The sequence below is a fragment of the Panicum hallii genome, chromosome 9 (assembly GCF_002211085.1).
Source record: "Panicum hallii strain FIL2 chromosome 9, PHallii_v3.1, whole genome shotgun sequence".
NCBI lineage: Eukaryota > Viridiplantae > Streptophyta > Magnoliopsida > Poales > Poaceae > Panicum > Panicum hallii.
The window spans coordinates 30,684,672-30,709,451 of record NC_038050.1 but is presented as its reverse complement, the minus strand read 5'-3'; the positions used below and the strand labels follow the sequence as shown (position 1 = coordinate 30,709,451).

The following is a 24,780-nucleotide window of genomic DNA, read 5'->3' as shown; positions in this document are numbered from 1 at the left end:
ACCATTGTTGGAAACAAACTCTGTATATGTGACTGTTGATCCAATCGCTTGTGTCAAAGCCACTACAATATCCTCCTTGTTGCTATAGCCAGCCGAACAGATCTGACGTCAAGTTCTTGACTTATTGGATCCTCCCGTGTGTTGAGCTACTTGGCAGTGCTCGGCCCTTTTACAGGTGATGACTGGTGCTAACCGCTGCCAAGCAAGTCACCCGTATGCAACGGCAGCTAGCGCATCTCGTCCGGATCGGAGGTTGTCCATTCGTTCGTCTTTTCATCCGGAAAAAGAATCACGCGCGCAGCGACAAAAACTTGTGCGCTAAAAAGTAGCAGCATGCTTTGACATTCGCCAGTGCAACGGCGCGCGCAAGCCTGGGCTCCGTCCAAACCGTTCACTCTCGCTCGCATCTCGGTCTCGGACTCGCGGCGTCCACACATGTCTGCAGTGCAGCACACGGCTGGCTTGACGGCGACCAGTTTGCAGAGGTTGCACGTCGCTGCGATGGTCGACCGCTCCCCCTGGCCGCTAGCTATAGCCACATGTATATGTAGTACCCACCTCTTCTGTTGCCGCACTGAAACGTACGTGACACGGCGCGCAGTACGATGATCGCGGCTCCGCTCCACCACCGCCCGCCGTCGCCGGCTCCGCTTCCGTGTTCCACCGCCGGCCGGACCCTCCGCGGCAGGTCGTTGTTTTCGACGACGCTGTGCGCGGTGTCGTCGTCGCCCGGGGGGTCGACCAGGACGAGGGAGGCGGCGGTGGCGCGCATGCCGCGGCTGGCGCACAGGGAGGTCATGCTGGCGCTGGCGCGCAAGGCGGAGGCGCGCCTGGGCGGGCGGCTGCTGCCGTCGGAGGTGCCCGGCGACGTGACCTGGTTCGGGGAGGACGGCGGCGCGGCCCTCGGCTCCGTCGACGTGCGACGGGGCGCGCCTGGCTCATCGGTACGCTTGACGCCGCCGCGCGTGTGCGTACGACGTGCACCATCATCACAATTGCATTTTTCCTCCACCTAGCTTGGCTCAAATGTTTTTATTTAATTTCGACGCGTCATGCAACTAGCTAGAAGGATTGACCGAATATATGTGTCGTGGCGCGGACCGTACCACACGTCCCTTCGATCCGTAGTTTCAACCAACACATTGATCTAGTTTCCAATGATAAGGTTGCCGCGACGTATATATATAGATAGTTTAATTTGAGGATATCCACCGGCATATGCTCTATGTACGTCTTATGAAAAAGTTATCCGACTTCATATAAAAAGTTATAATTTCTTTTCTGCTTATTAAATGGGTGGGTTTTCATCACCAGAGATCTGCCAGGACCTGACTATGAAAATAGGCATTGTTATTACTATTGATTTAGCTTGATCCAGAAGCAAAAATGGTTATCACCACCAGTTGGAGCTCCACACCGTCGGTGAAAATCTACTTTTTTCCATTGTCACTTCCATACAAAACCGGCAGTCATAAGCCGTGTATAAAAATGTTTTGTGTAGTAGTGTTTGCATCAACAACTGTATGTAGTAACTGAATGAATAGTTTAGTGCTGCATGAAATATTGGTTACTCATTTTCAAGACCATATGACGAAATTTTTTGTGCCATGCATGTACAATACAAAAACTTCTATACCTAGTTCATCAACTTGCTTGGGTAGTAATATTTCTTAGACAGAATAATAGAATTTTGTATGTGTGTATTGGCCATGTGTGTTTACTATTTTTTACTGATCAGAATTTCCTCTGTTCTGCCCGAGTCGTGACAGTTTTCCTTTTATCAGTTTGGTCTCCATTCTCCACCATATAAGTGTGTGTGTGAGAGAGAGAGATACCTTCAGAGAATATAAATGCTAGGTCAAATGGTCCATCAAATTGATATCATAAATGCTTTTCCTTTTTGCGAGGATGTTTAAGATTATTTGCTATATCTGTTTTTCTAGCACTGCCTTATGTGAGGATTAAAGTTGTGGCTCTTAATGCAGCTCGCAATTGTATTATTATGGTAAAGTCAATGTTGATTGGTACGTTTGGACCAAATATATAGTGATGCTCTTATTTTTTATGATAATTTATAAGATCTATTATGGTAAATAATTGAAGCCTCAATTAATAATGTAAGGGTTGAATCTTGCGCACTGTGGCAAGAAAAATTGTGGTACTGCAAAAAAAAAATTGTGGAAATTTGGTCAAGGGAATGAAGCCGGTGAGCACGTGTGCCAACTGCCAAGTATCTAGCTACTACTATATATAGTACTACTATTAGTACTGAAGTTGCACAATCAAGCTAACGTTGCTCTGTTTATTTGTCTTTGCAGATCGACTTGATGCTGGAGGCCTGGTTTCATCGCACGCTTCCAACTGGCAGCGCCGTCGATATCACCTCCCTCATCGTATTCCTCAACGGCACCACTGACGCGCCGCACTTCCTCATGGAGCTCATCCAGGGCGGCCCATCCTCCCTCGTCGTCCTCCTCGACCTCTTCCCACGCAGGGACCTCCCGCTCCACCCGGACTACATCGACAGGTACTACGGCGCCACCGGAATCGACAGCCATCGCCAGAGCATCGCGCGCATCCCTCAGGTCCGGCCGTACGTGTCGCCGTCGCTGCTGGTCCGGAGCCTGTGGTCACCGACGGCGGTCGTCGTGGACGTGCAGTGCGGGGAGGGAAATGAGTCAGTGCTCGAGGAGATCGTGCTCGGCCAGCTTGCGAGCTCCGCCATGGCGGTTCTTGATGTCTGGCTCGAGCACTGTGCGGGGAGCCTGGTGGAGATGGACGCAGCGGAGAGGGAGAGCTTGGTGGCTAGGGACAAGATGATATCAACCACATCGGTGAAACTTAACTTCTCTGCCAACCTGCCCAAGATGTTTGAGAATGATGTCGCGGATAGGGTAGTGGCGGAAATCAACAAAGCCTTCCTCGGGACTGTGTAGACTATATCCTCATCACTCTCTACTTTGGCTCCAACGCAAGATTTAAACACATAAAAGAACTGAACTCATTAATTAGTTTGGTGGTTTAAATATACCCAATGCAAGATATCAGGTAATTTCTACAAATTCCAGCATAAAAAATTCTTTATCTGCTCAAACTAGACTTGATCTGATCGCTTTCGTCAAAGACAGTAGGATTGGTACGTAGGATGCAAAACTTTTATACGGTATAGCAACACATAGAAAACCTAGTGCACATCTAGATAGATTTTGGAATAGGTTTTTATATGTACTTGAAGCCATAGTTTTTAAAACACCTAGTTCACCCCCTCTCTTATGGTGTCACGGTCCTTTCAGCTATCTTACAGAAATGTTCTATTGCCACTTTAGGAATTGGAAAAACCTCCTTTCCTTTAAGGAGAGATGTTATGCTTCCACTCACTGGTTTCTTGCCGGTCTATTCACGTGGTGGCTCTAGCTGTTGAGCCGGTTTTGAAACCGCTTGTGAGATGGTACCTTCTATGTTCTCAATGATGACCACTTTTTCACTAGGATTGGTGGAATTTGCTTCCTTTGATGCGACAGATTTGGTGGACTTTGCTCCCTTTGAGGTGGCAGGCTTGACGGGCTTGGTTCCCTGTCGGATATTCGGGAAGGAGGTAGGTCCCTCTCCGGTGACTTTCGAGGACTATGACCCTTCTCGTCATATAACTCGCATTCTGATTCAAATAATATGTAGCGCTTCCGCCACGCCACAAAGCATCCAATGTTATCCTTTAGCAACTTGTTATCATCAACGGGGAAATCCAACTCACTGTACCGTAACTTAACTGCTCATAACAAGAACATCAAATGGTAACCGTGGCATAACCTTCAGGTAATGGGCAATCATGCAACATAACACCTTCACCGGTTGGCTAAGCCTGACCTATGGTCACCTTCACGCCAAATATATGCGGCACGTATAGCTTGCAAGGTGTTGGTCTTGTGATCTTATCCACAGGAAAGGTGCTCCAACATCCTCCTCAGGCAGCACGGAGCATCCCTACTCCGAACTAACCTTGGTGGACTTGCAAGAACTTGCCTAGCTTCTCCTGGTGGTGTGGGAGCACCCCAGCCAAATGATTCCTCAAGCTCTTCCCAGAACCTCTGATTCCGTTCGGACACTTAGGCATGGATAGCTTGTAAAGGACTATGCCACTCAGCATGTCATTGTGCATTCCTCCTCCCACGACTTTTGTACATGCCAAAATGTCCTTGGGAGGCAACCGCCCATAGAACATTGTTGGTCCCACATGTGCGTCCAGGGTGCTTTTTGTTTCCAAGTGCCCGAGTCAGCTTGTCATTCTTCCTATCTAGCGTGAAAGCACCTTGAGCAGCAACATCGTGTGCTTCCAAAATCCTACATGCTAGATCCTCGGCAGCAGGATTATTGAAACTAAGGGAACCATCAAAGGTTGTAGTAAGCACCCCTTCCCTAGAAGATACCTCATGGCCCAAGGATCCCACCCATCTGTTTCACTACAGGAAAATAGGATATTTTCGTCGGCCACATTTAATTTCGTCGGCCAAATAGGCGGCCGACGAAAATATTCAATTTATTTCGTCGGCCGAAATAGGCCGACGAAATTACGACTTGTTTTCGTCGGTCCGGAAAGGCCAACGAAAACATGTCGCTATTTTCGTCGGCTAGCATCTAGCCGACGAAAAACATGACCTATTTTCGTCGGCTAACACCAGGCCGACGAAAGTACGACCCTATTTTCGTCGGCTAACCTAAGCCGACGAAAATAAAGTTACCCTAACTACCGCAGTACCCCCACACTCACACCTTTCTTCCTCTATCGCTCCCCAGCCCGACCCAGCGCCCGCCGGCCCGCCCCCGCCGCCGCCGCCCACGCCGCCGCCGCCCGCACCGCCGCCCCGCGCCCCGTGCGCCCCGCCGCCCACCGCCTTCCTCGGTCCCCGCCTTCGCCCAGCGCCGCCCCGCGCCGCCCGACCCCGCGGCCCCCGCCGCCGCCGCCGCCCCCTGCGCCCTGCCTCGGCCCCGCCTTCGCCCCACGCCGCCCCGCGGCCCCCGCCGCCGCCCCGCGCGGCTCGGCCCCGCGGCCCCCGCCTCCGCCGCCGCCAACCGTGCCCCGCCGCCCCGCGCCCCGTGCTCCCCGCCGCACACCGCCCGCCCCTCGCCGCCCCGCGGCCCCCGCCGCCGCCCCGCGCGGCTCGGCCCCGCGGCCCCCGCCTCCGCCGCCGCCCCCTGCGCGTGCCCCTGCCCCTGCCCCACGCGTGCCCCTGCACGCGCGCGCCTGCCCGCGGCGCGCCGCCCCCCGCGCGTGCCCCTGCCCCTGCCCGTGTGCCGCGCGGCTGCCCGCGCGCGCACCTGCCCGTGCCCGTGCGGCCCTGCCACCGCGCGCGGCAGCCCTTTGCCCTGCCGGCGCCCGCGCGCCCGGGCGCGTGCTGCCCCGCCCGCGGCCGCCCGCCCCGCCCGTGCCCATGCCCGTGCCCGTGCGCCGTGCGCCCCCGCGCGCGGCAGCCCTTTGCCCCGCCCGCGCCCGCGTGCCGTTGCCCGCGCGCACCCCTACCCCGCGCCCCGCGCCCCGGCCCGTTGCCCCGCGCGGCCCTCTGCCCCGCGGGCTCCCGCGCGGCTCTGCCCCGCGGCCGCCTCCGCCGCATCACGCCCCCGCGGCCGCCGTCGCCGCCTCGCGCTCGCGCCGCGCGGCCGCCTCCGCCGCATCGCGCCCCCGCGGCCGCCGCCGCCGCCTCGCGGCCCCGCGGCCCGCCACCGCCGTCGAGGCCCCACGCCGTGCCCCCGCTGCCGCCCCCGCAGGCACCCGCGGCACACCGCGGCCCATAGGTATGCTTGCCCGTTCTCTTTGCTGCTAGTTTTGAACTGACCAAATAACTATTAAACTTAGTGATGCATTGTTGTCCACTAGATAATTATTTGTATTACTCTTAAACTGTATTACTCTTAAAATATTTGTGTTACATTTCCTAGATAATTATTGTTTGCTTAGTATCGTTAATGAAGTAATATTTCTCACTTTGGTTATGAAGTAGCTAGTTTGAGAAAATGTGAGATGATCGAAGTTGGATGTATGATGGTTGGACAAGTAACGGAATACCTACGCGAGAGTGGATGGTCAACACACAGGCTTTTGTTGATCATGTATTTTCCTTGTCTCCTGGTGGTGGTTTGGCAAAGTGTCCATGTAACAAGTGTCAGAATTGTTCTCGTCAAGTCAAGATTGATATGGAGCGTCACCTATGCAAGTGGGGTTTCATGCCGAACTATAAGAGGTGGTATGAGCATGGGGAGTCACAGGAGCAGGAGCCGTACAACCTAGTTGATAGCTTTGAGGAGAACGAAGATAGAATGGATGCAATGATGGATGATTTTGTCCAACAGGTTGAGAATGCTGCTGAGGTACCGGAATATTTTGGTCTGCTTGCATCATCAAAAGAACCATTACATGGGGCCACTACTTTATCACAGCTTGCTGCTGTGACACGGTTAATGGCTATAAAGTCCAAGTACAACTTTTCAATAAGTTGTTACAATGATCTTGTTGACTTAATTTCGGACATGCTTCCGAAACCTCACAAGTTCCCGAAAGATTTTTACTACTCAAAGAAGCTGTTAGCTGGTTTAGGGATGCCGTATCAAAAAATCCATGTGTGCGAGAATAATTGCATGTTAATTTGGAAGAACAATGAAAATCTCAAGTACTGTTCGTTTTGTAAGAAGTGCAGATACAAGAAGGTGGTGAAAAAGGATGGAAGTGTGCAGATAACAAGTGTGCTCGTTAAGGTGTTACGGTACCTACCATTGAAACCCAGGCTTCAACGGTTGTACCTGTCTCTGAAGACTGCAAAACATATGAGATGGCATAAAGAGGGAATTCGTAATAATACAGGATGCATGAGCCATCCATCTGATGGTACAGCTTGGAAGGCTCTCGACCATTATGATCCAAGTTTTGCAAGTGACCCTCGGAATGTGCGTGTTGGGTTGGCCACTGATGGCTTCACTCCCTTTAACTCAAATGCTGCCCCCTACTCATGTTGGCCAGTGATAACAATTCCATATAATCTTCCACCATCATTATGCATGAAAGATGAGTATGTGTTCTTGACCCTCATTATACCTGGTCCTGACAATCCTAGTAAGCATTTGAACATGTTCATGGAACCATTGATTGATGAGCTGCAAGACTTGTGGAATGGAGTTAGGACATATGACAGCAGTCGGAAGGAATACTTCAATATGCGAGTAGCATTTCTTTGGTCTATTCATGATTTTCCTGCATATGGAATGTTCTTGGGATGGAGCACGCACGGTCGTCTATGTTGTCCGATATGCATGGATGATACAGATGCTTTTCATTTGAAATATGGTTGCAAATTCTACTTTTTTGACTATCACTGTCGGTTCTTGTCTCATGATCACCCGTTCAGGAGTCAACAAGATGTCTTTCGCAAGGACACAATCGTTACTAAGGGTCCACCCAAGCGTTTGACCGGTCAAGAGATTGTAGCAAGCCATTGTCGGTTAATTGCCACAGATGATGGGTACGAAGGGGTCAAAGAGGAGCATAATTGGAATCATATAGCTGCTATTTGGAGCCTTCCTTATGCTACTGCTCTGATCCTTCCACATAATTTAGATGTAATGCATCAAGAGCGCAATATTGCAGAAAGTATAATTAGTATGGTTTTTGATTTGAAAGATAAGACTAAAGATAATTTCAAAGCTCGGCAAGACTTAGCTGAAATATGTGTTCGGCCAACCCTTAATCTGAGACCCAATCAAGCTGGCCATATGGGGAAGCCACGTGCTAAGTACTATCTTAAGCCTGCGGAGAGGAAAGAAGTTCTTTTATGGTTGAAGAACCTTAAATTTCCTGATGGATATGTAGCGAATCTGAAACGAGCGGTGAACATTATAACTAGGAAAATGAATGGTCTGAAAAGTCACGATTACCATATCATCATGGAAAGGTTGTTGCCTGTGATGCTACGTGGGTACCTCCCTAAAGAAATCTGGATAATGTTGGCCGAGTTAAGTTTTTTCTACAGGCAATTATGTGCAAAAGAAATTAATAAGAATACAATGAGAAAACTGAGTAAGGAAATACCTGTCTTAGTCTGTAAGATGGAGAAGGTGTTCCCCCCGGGTTTCATGAATATAATGCAACACTTGTTAGTGCATTTGCCTTATGAAGCTGAGGTGGGTGGCCCCGTACAATACAGGTGGATGTACTTTGTTGGACGAGACATAAAGAAGCTCAAAGCAACCATCGGAAATAAAACACGAGTGGAGGGATGCATTGCCGAGGCATTCTACCTTAAGGAGATCTCACACTACACGAGCACATATTTTGCAGAAGAAAATAACATTAATGCTCATATACCGTGCTACCACACCTCGAATGAGACATCGAAGAGCAATCTCAAGCTGTTTCAGTGGACTGGCAAGGCTGTCGGTGCTAGTTTGGTCTATGAAATGTGCATACAAGAATGGAATACTGCATTGTTGTATATGTACACAAATATGGAGGAGATGGAAAAATATTTCGTGTAAGTACCATGACATATATCTCATATGTGAAGCACGTTTAGCAATGTACTTGTGCTAAATAAAGAATCTGTAGGTTGTTTGATCAAGAACAATGGAGATATGCACGACAACCAACTGCTAAACAGCTCGAAACCTTACGGCGTGAGGGTTTACGTGGTGGTCCAAATTTTTTCACATGGTTTAGAAGACATGTAAGCATCCTTACTCTAACTACCTTATTTATATAACTTGTTATGAGTTAACAAAATTTTAAAACTTGTAGTGCATGAAGGATAGCGGTATCCATGATGATCTAAGACAGCTTTCACATGGAAGCATGACTGCTAGGAGTTATGGTTGTTATGACATAAACGGATTTCGGTTCCGTTCAACCAAGTTTGAAGCAAAAAATCCACATGCCGCCACAACAAATAGTGGAGTTGTGACCACCGCGAGTGCCTCAGATGGTTCTATCACGGAGTATTTCGGTGTCATTGAGAATATAGTGGAGCTGAAGTTTGAAGGGTCAAAAGATTTAAGAGTTGTGTTATTTTATTGTGATTGGTTCAATAGTAAATTAGGTTCTGGAGTAAAGCATAATAAAAAACTTGGTTTAGTGGAGGTGAACCACAAATTGCGACTTTCTGGTTACAATCCATTTGTCCTTGCACATCAAGTTGAGATGGTCTATTACATGTCGTATCCATGCCGTTTGGAAAGTTTGAAACCATGGTGGATTGTTCAGAGAGTATGTCCTCCAGGTCGATTGCCTATTCCTGGAGATGAAGGTTACGATGAATGTGAGCTTGATCGTACTGTTCCTGAAGCAGGAAAATGAATGTGATGGAGCCTTTGAAGTTGATATTGGGATGGCACTTGACAGATTAGATGGTGACACCGGTGATGTAATAGTTTCTGAGGTTCGAAAGAAGAAACGGCCACGTCGTGCAAGTAAAGTAATGTTCACAACGTATGAAACGCGGCATGGTACTACTCATGCTGGCCCCGTAGCTGAAGAAGATGACCCCGAGGAATTTTAACATGTAATGTGATGTTATATGTAGTTTTTCTTAATAGTGTTCTATTTGGTAATTTTTGTTATGAAACTTGTTATCTTTTATTTACCATTGCTTCATATGATATTAACTAACCATATTTTATTATTTTAGGATGAGGTCATTTGTGCATGCTCTGAAGGGGAAGGGAAAGAAGGCTGTATCCTCATCTTCAAGGAGTCAGGGAAAGAAGAATGATGGATCCGCATCTTCGGATAGGCCTTCTCCCTTTAGAGGCAGCAGTTCTCATCTGAGCCGAAGAAGTGCACTTCAGCGATATCTAGATAAGGCTATGCAAGTAAGTCATATGTAGTTTGCATGTGTAATTTATTTTTAATAATAATAAATATATATATTTGTATTTGAACAGTAAGAAGAGGAAGGTGGGGGTGCGGATGAGGAAGAATATGTCACGAACGTGGATGGCGATGGAGGTAGTGGAGAGGGAGATGGGTGTGAGGACAGAGAAGAGTGCGAGGATGGAGATGATGGAGATGCAGAGGAGGAGGAGGAGGAGGATGAAGAGGAGGATACTGCTGCACAATTTGTGTTCAGGTACTTACGATCATTTCATGAAAAATTTTGTATGAGCTAGCTAACTAATACACCATATTTAGATTTAGAGGCAACAATGTGATGACTCCTGCAGCAACCAATCCAGCAAATCGTCGACAGATTAGGCCACATGGGGATTGGTAAGTAATATATTTTATTATTGTGATTGTTTTATTTAATATATTATATAGTTCAAGTAAGAAACATGGTGGATATCATGTTCTAATTGCAGGCAGTGGGACGATATTTGTTGGGAGGGAAGAAATAGGTTAAGACCTGTGAATGCAACATTGGGAACACTTTGTCGGTTTCACTACCCAGGAATGGTCACAGTTGGAGGTGTGCTTCAGCCTGCATTGAAGTGGGAGCATTATAAGCTGCAATCGGATGACCAGGGCGTCACGACGGCAGCGAGAGTTTGGAATGAGTTCCGGGTACTTTTTTATCTTAACTTGTCTAACTTGTATAACTAATATCTATTTGATTCATTTATGAGTTGACTAATGAATTAATTTTTCTTTTTAGGAGAGGTATCGTTTGCCGGAGGGGGAGGAGCAGTGCCTACAAGATAGGGCTCGTTCTGTGTTTGACAAGGCAGCGACGAAGGTGGTAAGGGACATGATGTCCAATGCTCGTATACAGTGCGTTTGTTTATACTACAAGAAAATAAAGTTGCAAGATATGAACAAGAAATTGGGTGCTTCTGAGATATATCTTCGAGAGGATGAGTACCTTGAAGTTGATATTAGCGGTTTGCCTTGGTTGAGAAAGTGTCCGGATGCTTGGCGAGCACTTTGTGCTTATTGGGCTTCACCTAGCTTTGTGGAAAAATCTAGAATGAAGAGAGCTAATCGTCAAGCAGGACCACGGGTTACACAAAGATATGGGGCTGATGGACATCTTCGTTTGGCTCGTCGAATGGTACGTGTTTATTATTTCAATTTGTTTATTATGTGCTTAATTGCAATATCACAATTTTTTCTTTATCAGGAGGCACAAAGTGGGGTGGCACCAAGCTATATTGAAACATACATTCGAGGCCACCACGGCCCAGATCCTACACAGCCAGATTTGCTTTGCAGTGAGAATGCCACGCAGACTCTGGTTAGTAAAATAATATGATTTCAATTAAGCGATGATTTCAATATAATCTTATTATTGGTTGCCTGAATGGTAGGCGAGATATCGCGATGAAATGGTGGTACGTCATGGGGAGGAGTATGATTGGAGGACGAGTGATGTGGATGTCGGTGCATTATACTCAAGCTGGGGAGGGAAGAAACATGGCAGGTTTAGCATGTTGAATGGAGTTATTGATACAAGTGGTGCTTTGAGTGAGGCAAGGTGTTCCCAGTCCACTCAGAATTCTCGGGGCTACCAACGGGAAAGTCAAAGGGAAACTGTAATGCAGGAGGAGATAAGGCAGCATAGAGAGGCGATGCAGAGGCAAGAGGAGTGGGCAAGGCAACAGCACGAGTACATGCAAGGTTTTTTCGCTCAGCATCGACAGATTCAGGTACTATGCAAGTTTTATATTTTTTCAATTCTTTATGTACTTTTCATTGCTATAAGATATTTAATCTACTACCAGTTTTTAGGAAATGCTAGCGGCTACTCTTGGCTCACAATTTAATTTGCCACCTCTCCTTTCGCCTCCTCCACCGTCGAATTTTGTACCATTTGTGCGTCTACCGTCTCCACAAGTGGTAATTATATCGTATAACTAGCAATGCTCAAATTGTCTTACATATGCGTACTAAATAGATTTAACTTTTTTTATAATCAGGGTTCGACGAGTACTCATCCTCGAGGAGTTTCTGCCAGCCCGTCCACGCCACCATCGGCACCGCGTAATATTTCTGGAGGTGACTGCGGTAGCGGACATAACATTACCCCTCCTCCTTGATTTGTGTTTTCGGTGGATAACTTGCTTTGGATATGTTATGCTTATGGATATGTATGTTATGTATGTTAAGTAGGCCTAGCAGGGGAGCGTGTCGAAAGTCCTTTGGTGGATAACTTGCTTTGGATATGTTATGCTTATGGATATGTATGTTATGTATGTTAAGTAACTGCTTTGGAGGTTATCGACATCATGTGATATCGTATCTCGTTCTTCAATTATATTTATTGGATGTTGATGTATTTCATAATTCTGATCTGATTGTATGTTGATGGAGGACCTATATAGGGCATCAGGTAGCTGCAGCTGCTGATTATATTATTTTCGTCGGCCCACGTAGCCGACGAAAATAGATTACGTTAATTTCGTCGGCCTTTGGCCGATGAAAATACGCCATATATTTTCGTCGGCTCGCTCGGCCGACGAAAATAGGTAACTCATTTTCATCGGCTTAGCGGGCCGATGAAAATACAAGGATATTTTCGTCGGCTTCTTGGGCCGACGAAAATAGCTTTATTTTCGTCGGTTGCCGACGAAAAAGATCCTATTTTTGTCGAGTTTATTTCGTCGGCCTATTTTCGTCGGGAGGCCGACGAAAACGGCTATTTTCGTCGGCATTGGGCCTATTTTCGTCGGCTTCTGGCCGACGAAAATGTCCTGTTTTCCTGTAGTGTTTGGACTCTGGAGCATAACATCACTCTGAACCAGCTGCTCTGCCTGTTGCTCCCACTCGTGTATTTTCCTAATGTGCCCACGAGCTGGTCTTATGGGGCTTATCATTTTTCTAAGAGTTCTGAGAATTTGTGGCGCTACTAGCCTGTACCTCCTCCGACAACTTGTAACTGACAAACTCTTCCTAGAAAACATGTTGGTTCAGAAAATTCTTCCAATCTGGCTCAGTTTCATTCTTCACATGCTTGTTCAAGGTAAATTTAAAGTATCTGAATGAGTTGCCCATGAGAAACAGTGCCCCGCGCCTTGCTAGTTCCTCCTAACCCTCATGGAAGATGAACTTATCTTTCAACTTGTCCCACTATATTTGTTTGAGAGAGTCCGGTTCTGCCCAAGTCTTATCCTTCGCAGTCCAACACCTGTACCTGATGGATACGTTTTCCCTCACTACCACCAAAATAGCAAACTTGTATGGCCCTATCACCGAGCTAGGAGCGATGAGCTCACCTAATTCATCGAGCTTGGTAATCAGAGGTCGACCCTTAGAAATGTTATTCGGACCTCGCTTGGACCTACGGGTAGCTAACACCATGGTCTCTTCCTCAATTTGAGCTGGCACCTGCACCATAGACTGTACAATTATTTGCTGCACTGACCCGATTAGAAAGCTCATAGATATGTAAACAATTAATTACCTCGTCAGTTTGGTCGAGGTTTAGTACACAGAAGGACTTCCATCCCCTTCTCCACCCTCACCACTAGCATGGGCCCCTCCATCATTCTCCGCATTATTTTCATCCTGTTTCCCATGACGAGACTTAAATCGTGAAAATCGCCCCATTATACTTGTATATGAGTAAGAACAGGATGCTAATCGTTCATAATGACATTATCATTGCCTAAGTTATACCTGTATATGAGTAAGAATAGGATGCATCATTCCTACTGCCTAAGTTATCACTTAATTGGATAATAGGTACAAATCACAATTTTTGACTGAGTGCATAGTTTTTTTACTCTTGAAAACAGTGAAATGGAGTGGAAGTGCTTAATGGATATATAAGCCATCGATCTGAAATAGAATCTTTTATGATATGGAAGAGAGATGGAGAGAGATGCATGTGAGATAACGAGCCTTACAAGCTTAAATTCTAGTAACGATAATGCTAGCATCAGGGTGTCCGACGCCAAAAACAAAAATAGGACTCCCCAACCCAATGCACTGGTGTTGTGGTGGGATTTTTTTCACATTATTTTGTTAGGATAGGTATGAAGTAATGTTGTAGTGGGAAAGGCATCCGACCTCGATGACAGATGTTACAGTGGACTTGTTGCATGAATTTTTGTTGCGATTGGTATACGATGATTGCAGCACGAGTTTAAGTTGTTACTAATGTTGCAGTGGTAGTTTCAGTTGATCATTGATGTTGCAATAGTTGTTTTAAGATTGTTCGATGGGTTGATCTGCGATGTTGTAGTGCCACTTCAGTATGTTTGAAATGTGAGGTGATGTTGCAACAACTATTTTGCGATGTGTCAGACTCGGTGTCACGGGACTGTGCACGTTGTAACATTTAGGTAATTAGAAAAACGTGAACACTAGGTTTTAGTGTGAGATATGTATGTTTGCTATGGTATATGTGAGTAGTACAAAAGACTAGGGGTATAATGGTAATTTCTGTAAAATATAGGTCCTAGAGTGTTAATGGGGTGAAATGGGAGATAGCATTAAAACCTAGGACAACTATAATACTAGGTTTTATATTTATATTACCATAGGAAAGAAAGTGAAAAAGATAGGTTAAATCATAAGAAAAATAGGTTTTTATGTAAAAATAGGGACCTATGTGTAAATAAAACAAAAACCATAGGGCCTTTTATGTAAAATAGTTGATGTGTAAAAGTAATTTTCATGTTTACTTAAGGGCTAACATGTAAGAATACAAGTCATCATGATATCTCATGAAAACTTGTAAACATATCCAAAATTTGATCAAATCCACTTTGGTAAGGACAAAGGTAATTCAAATTCCACCTTTGTTCAAAACTTAACATGTAAAGCTGCAAACTTTGAGTTTTTGTCCTTGAACCTTAAAGCAAAATTGTAGAGCTTGAAAAATTCTACAACTTTCATTTTGGGTACTTCCTTATTAGAGTTTTAGATCAATGGAGAATTTTACTTTACAGGGGAGTCCCTGGATCTTTTTAATTTTCCACATGAGCCCCTCGGACTTTTCCCCCTCCTTCTTCTTCCTCTGAGCCCCCTCTGCTCCTCTGCCTCCCCTGCTCTGCCGCCGGTGCAGCTTCCCCGGCCACCGCTGTGCAGGCCGCCGCCGTCCACCTCCTGCTCCCCTTCCTCCCACGCGTCGTCCCCTCCCTACCCCTGACCTCTTTCCCCTCCCCGCTGTCCCTATTTGCGCGCGCCACGGCTGCCGGGAGCTCTGCTCGGCCGCCACCTCGCCGTCGCCGTGGAGAGCTCACTGCAGCACGCCAAGGCCTTATCTCTCACGCGTAATAGCACTACCAAAGCTCCTACATTCTGTTCTCCTGGTTCTTCTGCCAATTCCCGAACCCCAGCTGCGATTTCCACTGCCGCCTCTTCTTCTTCCACTCCGGCGACTTCGGCTCATCGTGGGCAGCCACGGTCGACTGCCCACTGCTCTTGCCGATCCCCTAATCAGCTTCCCCGACCTCTGCTCAAGCTCCCCAGCCCCTAGCAGCCCTCCAATTTTGGCCGGAGCACGGTTGCCGACGATCGCCGTCCGCCACCGCCCTCGGCTCACCGTGGGCCGCTCACTCCGAGCCTTCCCGCGCCACTACAACCCCTCAGCCAGCACTACATCAACCCCGTGGAGCTCTACGACCTCTTAGTTACATTTTCCTAGGAACCAATATATTGAATACTAACATTTGAGTTCGAATAGTCGCTCTGCAAATAGGACCGGTAGAAGTCGGGTGATTTCCTGTCACTCGCGCGATACAGGAGTTGCAATGTTTTCATTCCTGTAATCACTATAAGGACGACGGACGGGATTTATGTGAGGTATCATGGTTGAGATGATACCCCATCTGTGTTGTTAAATTTGATAAGATCGCAGTGTGTGGTAGCGGTGGTTAAGCATTTGAAAGTACTAGCCACATACCGCGAAATATGGTAAGCGGTAAGCCTACTAACCAATCGGCCCGAGGAGTGGACATACCTCCCACCACTCGTATTTTGCTTCTTCCTGTTACTCGATTCGACGTGTAGGAATACGTGTTGCCGGGCAACCAGGAGTATGGCCGTGTAGTCGCTCTACAGGCATACGTCCTGCATATTGGTTGTGCGTATGGTCTTGCAGTCGGTTGTGGTGGATCTGATCCACGAGTCGGAATGAAAGGCAAACGGTTGCTTCAGAACAATCTCTGGATGTTCCAAGCGTGTGAGTTCGGTTTACCTTGCAAGGCTGAAATTCGATTCAGGAATCGTCCGTTTCTCGCGGAGATTGAGACTCCTTGATTCCTTTACCATATAGAGTAACAAGAGTAACTGTATGGTTATCAAAGATGATGATTGGCTAAAGATTCTACCATGCTTGATTAGCTATAGGTGCTTATCTAGAATGGATAATCACATAGAACTTGAAAGCTAAAAGTTGAAAATAAGGACCTACTCTTTGCTGCTTTTCAGCTGAAAACCCTACCCAAAACCTAAAAAGCCTTCATAAGTCTAGTTACATGGCAATGTATACCATGAACGGGTAAGCCTTGCTGAGTATTAGAATACTCAGTCTTGCCTTGTAACTTTTGTAGGTAATCTCCCTAACGACTCAGCTCTGCTTGTACCATAGCCCTACTCTCTGCCTGATGGTTGGTCCATGGAATGGGACCCGTCCCCGGCCAACGCAGACCCCTCCGAGTGATATCATGCCAGGGCTAGCATGATATCTGAACTGATGACGTGTACAGTACCCGTGCTTTAAACTTCGCTGCAAGACTTGGAACTTTAAATGGATTTGTAATAATTTCCATCAGTTGGTAACTAATGTTACTTTTAAAATACTCATGTACGGTATCTGCCTATGCTGTAAAAATGTGATGGCATTCGTATCTCTGAACTCGCCTTCGTGCGAGGTACCTTGTTTGATCCTGCATTCGGTGGTTTATCGGGACGTTACCCGACAGACCAAGGGATTATACCGTTTGAAACACGTTGGAGCCCTCAAAAGTGGACTCGCGTACTTGAGCCGGTGTAATTCAGGTTGGTTCTGCCACACACATGGCATGGACTTTCTAGAATACGGCATGGGGTATGTCCCATACCTTATACCTATTGTAAGCTACTCGGCCATGAGTAGGACTAGTCGGAACAGAAGGAAACTACATGAGTAGTACCCGGGTAGGACTCCTAAGCTCGTATCTGGCTAGGATCTCTATTAACCTGTCCTCCCAAACTATATAAGGGCAGGTAGGGACTCCCTCCAAACCAATCCACATCTAAGGCAATACAAACCACCACACAGGACGTAGGGTATTATGCTCCTTGCGGCCGGAACCTGTCTAAATCTTTGTATTCCTTGCACCTTTGAGTTCTAGATCTCGATGACAACCCACCTAAAACCTACCACCTCGGGGTATCTCTCAGGTGGCCTTAGCGGTAAAACACCGACAGCTGGCGCGCTAGGTAGGGGATGTCATCGATGATCACCAGGCGAATTTGATGGCATTGTTCAACTTCACTAACGCTGTGCTCGACGAGGGCATGATGTTCACCTTCGGCTCCTGGGTCTCCATCACCAATGGTTCGAGTGGTTTTAACAGCCACCTCCCCAACACTACGAAACCGGAGGTATCTGCACCAACATGCTCTCGCAACATCGACAACCTCATTGAGGATCTCTCCGAATTTTGACTTGCCGATCTAATCGGGAACTATGCAAGCCATCTCCGGGCAATCCCTCGTCCCCTAATCGATGGCGGCAATTTAATCGCCAGAGTAGATCGGGTGGGTTGCAACATCGCTAGGTGCATCAAGCTCGCAGAAGCTACTCTTCAATGCCCTAACGACATGGGCTCCTCGGCCTAGGATCGCTCCGAGACTCCTCAACGCCCTCTCGCTAGTGCAGGCGACATCTTCTCCAGAATTGATCAAGTTGACGGATCCATCACTGATTGCATCAGGCTTGCGGAAGCCACCCTCCATCCAAAGGAGCTAGAAATGACCGCACAGCATTCAACCTCCAATTCGACAACTTCATCGACTAACTCGCCGAAGTGCCATCCCTTGACCTAGTTAGGGAAATCAAACATGACTCCAAGTCCCTCTCCGCATTGAAGGAGGACTTGGACCGTCTACTACAACTCAGAGAAGGAGAAGCCATCGTGCCTCACAGGGGGGGGGGTGGGGGGCATTTTGACAACTTCTTGGATTCTGATGATGACGCCACGCCTTTAGTAGGTGGTCACTAAGGTTCGATGAAGACATCAAATCTAAAGGGTCCTGGGAGCTCCACCATTCAAGAGCGGCAAGAAGAAGGACCACGAAGAAAGGCGACGAGACTACTCGAGGGATGATCTACGCAAAAATTAATACCCGATTTAAGGAAGTTTTCTAAGGGTCTTTAGGAGCTTGTTTGTACAACCATTGTTTTGGGATTACATCTCGAAACAAGGGGTTCTTTAAATTTGATCCTAAGAAGACCCCTTTTACCACTCAATCAGGGAATTAACTTGTGTCAAAATTCTTTCTTTCTGTTGGGCATACCTTGACTCCTTTTGCCACACAACTCCTATTGGTGTTTAACCTCCAAGCCCACCGAGGGATACCCCCGAGGTGGTAGATTGTAGGTGGGGTGTCGTCAGGATTAGAAACTCGAAGGTGTAAGGAATATAAGATTTAGATAGGTTCGGACCGTTGAGAGCATAATACCCTACATCCTGTGTGATGGTTTGTATTTCCTTGGGTGTTGATATATTTTGAGGGGGTCCATGCCTGCTCTTATATAGTTTGGGGGGCAGGGTTACATGAAAATCCTAGCCAAATATGAGCTTAGAAGTCCTACCTGAGCACTACTCGGGTAGTTTTCTTCTGTTCCGACTAGTCCTACTACAATACGAGTAGTTACAACTGATGTAGGGCGTGGGCCATGTCCCATCCCTTATCTAAAAATATGTACGCCATGTGCGCAGTCCCGTGGCCCTAGGTCTGACAAACCCTCGAGCTCTTCGTAGTCGAGTACTACAGGTTTTCGAGTACTTCTGAATGCATCTTCGAGTTTCTCTGAACTTTGTCTTGAAGGTGCCTTCCGAATACTTGGCTGCATCGAGGCTGTGAGGTGCTCATGCTCCAAGTACTTTTCAAGTCTTCTTTTATATAGGGTGTGATTAAACTCGCACTTCATATGGAGTAGCCCCCGATCCTTAGGTTGAATCGAAGAATCAGGGTGAGGGTCAAATTAGTCTTGAATCTTCTATCCTTATCCTTCAAAAAATTTGAAAAATAAGCCATCGATGACACATGTCCCGCAGCCCTCGAGCCTTGAATCCAAATCCCAAGGTTTGGAAAAAAGGTCCAAAGAGTCATGGCATGGGTTGTGTAAAAAAGTAAGAGTTTGAATTGATGATTAAAAAGGGTAAATTGGTTTGAAAATTCAGAAACCTCTTTTTTTGAAATGAGATCGCTAAAAAAAGGTTAAACTAATAACTTTCCCAAAGTAACTCGAGATTACCATCCAAAACAAATCTTATCCCATTAAAAACTCTTTGCATTCCGCACAATAAACTTATGCCCGCTGCTGGTTATTTAACTGCATGGTGATCTAGGATTTTACTCACCCTTTTACTTGTGCTTTTTACTGCTCGAGCCTTTCGTCTTCCCCTGTCTCGCAGCCGCCACCACTTCTACAGTTAGATCTAGGTCATTTGTGTTGCAAGAAGTAGTCGCCCAGTTCATCCTTCTCCCCAAAAAGCCAAGCTCACCGCCTCTCTCATCGTAGCCCCCGAGCACATGCGAGTGAAGCATCTCATGACCACAAGGATGGCCGACAACAAGCGAGGTGCCGCCAAGGGGAAGGAAAAGGTGTGTAAGGCCGCCACCACCACCGGAGATAGGTGGAAACCAAGTAAGTGCTCCAAAGCTAATCTCCAGGCCCTCGTTGATGAGAGTCTTCTCTAGAGCAAAGAAGTCATCCAATGGCGCCCTGCCATTAGGGAAAAAAGGCCATTTGAAGGAGTTGATGAGATTGTTCTATTTCAATACTTCGTCGAGCGGGGATTAGGACTCCCAACTTTTGACTTTTTCTGTGGTCTCCTCTTTTACTATGGAATCTAGTTGCATCATCTTAATCCCAACTCCATTCTTCACATTTCCATCTTTGTTCAGTTTTGTGAAGTATTCTTAGAAATAGAGCCGCACTTCGATCTCTTCATCTATCTTTTCCACCTCAAGTCCCAACCCAAATAAGGCCCCGTACGAGGTTGGCGGTGCTGGGCTGCAGTTGAGGGTGGGGATGGAGAAAAAATACATCTCGTACAAATTCCCAAGTAGTTCGTTAGGGTGGAGAGAGAAGTGGTTGTACATCAGAAACCACATGCCTTCCTTGCTAGAGAGGACCGCGGGAGCACTGAAGATCATGCGCGAGTGGTCCAAACCCTGCATGGATGAAAGCCAGATCCCATAATTGCTTGGTATGATAAAAAAAATAGAGGGATGCGGGCATTACTGGCGCAGTGGTTATGTTCACATGGATCGGTAGGTGGATCCAACCACTGCAGAAGTGGGCAAGGTTTGTCTTCTACTATCTTGGAGTCTTAGACCCTTCTCAATTTTCTGCAGAGCCAATTTAGCAATCAGATGCCATAGTCCGAGTGAGCTGGGTACTCATGGGCGCTGAGACAGTGCCCTATGTCCCGAAGATGTACTTTGCTAAGGAACCTCCAAAGCATGTAAGTATCTGTATCCTTCTGTACTGCATTCTTGTGTTAAGTGAAACTAACTCATCTGTCCATTGTGTTGCAGCAGGATGTGGATGTGTATAGAAGTATGCCGCTAATGCTGGACATCACACGTCTACGGCATTTGGTGCCATCGGCGTACCGGAAGCCAGTCTTTCGTGCTTTCTATGATCCAGTCAGTACACATGATGATCAGGATAGCAATGATGGTCGCACCTTGCCTGAATTGATTCACCAACTGGGGATGACATCAGAGCATCCAGGTGAGTGCTTGTCATTGCATCCTGAGTACTTTTTCTGCTTTTCGCTTGGGCATTTTCTGATTGAGTTTCTCCCTACTTCTTGATTTTTGTCTCTTGATTTTTGTCGGTAGCTCCCCGAACCCCAAACGTACCAGGGGTACAGTTGAAGAGAAGGTTGGGGATGATATTGCAAGGGGACAGGGTGCGCCCACCGTTGCAGTGGATCTATCAAGTGGTATTGCTGAGGCCGTGTTGGAACGATTGCTGCCCCCTGCTGACCGCAGTTGGTTGGTGACCGTCGCGGTTGCCCCGCCGGGGCAGACACCTCCCTTCACTAGCGAACCTGTGGCGACGAGTGCTTTGGGTACTAGAGCAGTGCCCTGAGTACTTAAGAAAAAAGTATTGTCAAAAGATAAGTCTGCACTATAAGTATTCGAGTGCTTTTTGTTTGTGTATTGTAGGTTCTTATCTGTCTGATAACAACTCATAAAGCTGTTTCCCTATGTAGGCTATCCTCTGCTCTGGGCTTGGAGCACCCTTGCAACGCTGTGGATGCCCAAGCCCCCAAGCCAGAGAAGGTGGTCGATGCGACACCGGCGGCCACGGAGGTTTTTGAACCGTTGCAGCAACCAGGTGCCTGTGTCCTTTCACCCACAAGAACTAAATGCGCCGGTGAAAGGGAGGTACCAGTCGCTGAACTAGAGCCGGCGATCGCAGAGGAGCCTCAAGAGAATCCCATAGGAAGGTTGCGTTGATCTGTATTTCACCCGAGTTCTTTGTTGCTTGCATGTTTGCTTATGGAGTAACCATATGAGAGGGAGCCCGCAACCACAGCAGCATGACCCTGTCGATCAAGGCGCTGCGAGTAGTTCAACAGTTGTAGCTCCAATGCAACCATCAATTTTTGAGAGTGGCATCCTGTTGGAGCTCATCGATGACCCAATGCTCATAAATGAACAGATGAAAGAGTTCAATGATTCATTTCGGGATTTGTTCCAGTTGTCCACGGTTAGTGCCCTGAACTGTCCATATGTGCTGTTGTCGAGTAGTATTGCTTCTCAAACTTCTTCTTAATGTCACACAGACCATGGCCAAATGATCCCACATCAAGTTGGACAAATTGCGAGCCGTGGAGATCAAATTCCAGCAATTGCAGACTAGGGAGCAAGAGATCGAAGCACAAGCAGCAGAAAATGCTAAGGTGTAGTGCGAACTGGATACCTTGAAGCTCGAGCACACCCAGGAGGTCTGTTTGCTGTGGAAAGAGATCGAAAATCTGAAGGATAGAAACAGACCACAGGCCAAGTCATACTAAGGTAATACACTATTGACTACTTTATCCTTGCTTGTCACAAGTGGAGAGTAGTATATGAACTTAGTAGAAGTGCTTCTCCATCCTCTTTTACTTGCAGAGCTTAATAATATCATAAGAAATATGGATGATGAGATCAATTACTTGAAGTTGATTCGAGCTCTCCAAGATGCAGATGTACAACTCGTGGAGTGTATGACACAGATCAAGGAGTTGACCGCTGCAAAAGAGCAAAACAAGAAGAAACTTGAAGAACTCAAGGGTGCTGCCCAGGTTGTGGTCGACATGGTGGGTCCACCAGAAGAAGGGGTGGTGAGCAACAAGACGCTATTGGAGTGACTTCATGGAAACCCCCAAAAAATTTCCAGTTATGTATCAGAGACCACCAGGATCTACGTGGAGCACATCTTAGGAGTATTTAAGTCCTATTGGCCCAAGGCCAACCTGGAGCCGCTAGCGACTGGGATGTCTGCAGACTGCACCAAAGACAAGTTCAAGGAACTTGTTGAAGAGGTGAAGCCAGTAGCACAGAAGCTAGTCGATAGCTTAGAATAGGAGTAGGTTCAGATGTGGAAACATTGAAAACTCTGTCGTAGCTATGTACAACTGTAAATATATGTACTAGATGCTTACCTTTGATGTGTTCGGTGAGCTGACTCGTAGAGTAGGACCAAAAAATCGTAGGACTTAGAAATAGTAGAGACGCCCATATAGAGCTACCTAGAAGGCAACGCCTCTGGAGGTAGTCAATGGTTGTGCGTTCAAAAGTGAATCCCAAATAGGGATCTAGACAAACTAGGGTGAAATTGCGTTGTGCGATGTCCTAGATTGTTTTGTAGGTGTAGAAGCCTCTCCAACTGTATCGTAGTAACTAGAGCCATTAATTCTGGTGAACTGTGTAGGGTAGTACTCGAAGTAGTCGGTAGTGTTTGCAAGTACTTAGTGCATGGCGACCCGTAGGGCCGTTGCCAAGTAGTCGTGTCAAAAAGTACTCGTGGCATTGCTCCCAAGTATAATTGAAGACTTATCATTGTTAGCATATTGTTAGTACTCGTGGCTGTAGCCCCCGAATTCTTTCAATGTTGCTAAAGAAAAGAAGTTGTTTTGAGATTGAATCAATTCTTTATTGATGACAAGATGCTGCACTGCAGCTGACAACTTTGGATACAAATTATCTGAGGGTAGAAATGACGTAGGTGCTTGATATTCTAGGAGTTTGGGACTTCCTGGCCATTAGAATATTGTATGTGTGACACTCAGGTAAATAGTATGGTCACACCCTAGATCTTTAGTGTGTGGTTATGTACAAAATGTAGCAAAAGTGTGTTTAAAAATGTTAATGATAAGCAAAAGTGATTGTTTGTATAATTGTATTTAAATCAGGGTTCTTTTGTGCTAAATGGGTGAGCATGGAGGGTAGATTTCAAAAGTATGAGGGTTGTTTTGCTAAAGTTCAAAATTTGTGTTTAAATCACAAAAGTAGGTGAAACTACCTTTTGGATATATGTGTAGTGTAGTTTTATCTATAGGATTTACATAAAGTTTGAAAGTTTAGCTAAGTTTTATTTTAATTTCAAAACTGTTGCTCTTCTGTGGATGAGTCTTTAAGCAAAGTTGTGCATTTTGAAAAATTACACACTTTTGCTTTTGGGCCCATCTCCATTTGAGCACTGGTTGGAAAGTTATCTATACTTTTCAGTGAGGCCCCTGTGTTTTCTGCTTTTTACAACCAGGTCCCCTTCGTCTTCCCCAATCCCGGGCTTCTCTCTGTTTCCTCCTCTGCCGCACGCCGCCGCCCCCGCCTGGTCCTGAGCGCCGCCCTGCAGCTCTGCGCCCCTCTGCACCTTGCTCCACGCGCCGCCCTATTCTTCCTCCCGCCGCCCGCGTTGCCCGCGCTGGCCGCCCCTCGTTCCTCCACGTCGGGCAGATGTCCCGAGCGGCCGCCACGCTGCCCCGTTAGGCACGCCAGCGCCACCCGCCGTTCTGTGCTGGCTGTGTGATCTCCCTCTCCCTTTCCTTCTCTCCCACAAACCGTGCTTTGCTAGAAAGCTTGACCGAGCCTCTTCTCCCCGGCTGTTTTACCCTCCTCTTCTCTCCACGACACCGAGTCGCCACCGCTGATTCCTCACCGGAATCCTCCTTAGCCGCACCATCCCGACCAAATTCCCTGAGCCCTGAGCTTCCTCACCTCCTCCCCTAGTTCCCCAGCTTGATCTGGTCCAGCCCCGGCCACCCCCTCGCCGGAATTGCCCCCACCCCGAGCCGCTCCTAACCGGCGCCGCCCGAGCTTGACCTCGTCATCGACAGCACCCTCCGCCACCTCTTCGGTCGATCCAAGTACGGAGACCCCATCCCCATCGCCTCCTGGTGCTCGTGCGCATGTTAGCTTCGCTTGTGCGTCGGTCCTTCGCCGGGAACGGCGACGCGCCACCACGGCCGCCGCTCCTCCCTGTCGTCAGCCCCGTTCCCCTGTTAGCCGTCGTGCACTTTCACTTCCACAGCAGTCTCTAGGTCCCGTAGGTTCTGCCCCACTGGCCCCTCCCCGCCGGCGACCTCGCCGCCGGCGAGAACACGCCGGGACCACACGGCCAGCCGCTGTCGAGGTCGGGCAGGGAT

General features: G+C 47.3%; 1 protein-coding gene across 1 annotated transcript; it reads left to right on the top strand.

The window, feature by feature from the left end:
* The first annotated feature begins 571 nt into the window (after positions 1–571).
* LOC112873608 (red chlorophyll catabolite reductase-like) lies at positions 572–4,261 on the top strand. The gene is made up of 2 exons (XM_025936618.1): positions 572–944; positions 2,319–4,261. The coding sequence occupies exons 1-2, from the start codon at positions 606–608 to the stop codon at positions 2,934–2,936; spliced, it is 957 nt and encodes a 318-aa protein (XP_025792403.1). The 5' UTR covers positions 572–605; the 3' UTR covers positions 2,937–4,261.
* Positions 4,262–24,780: the final 20,519 nt, after the last annotated feature.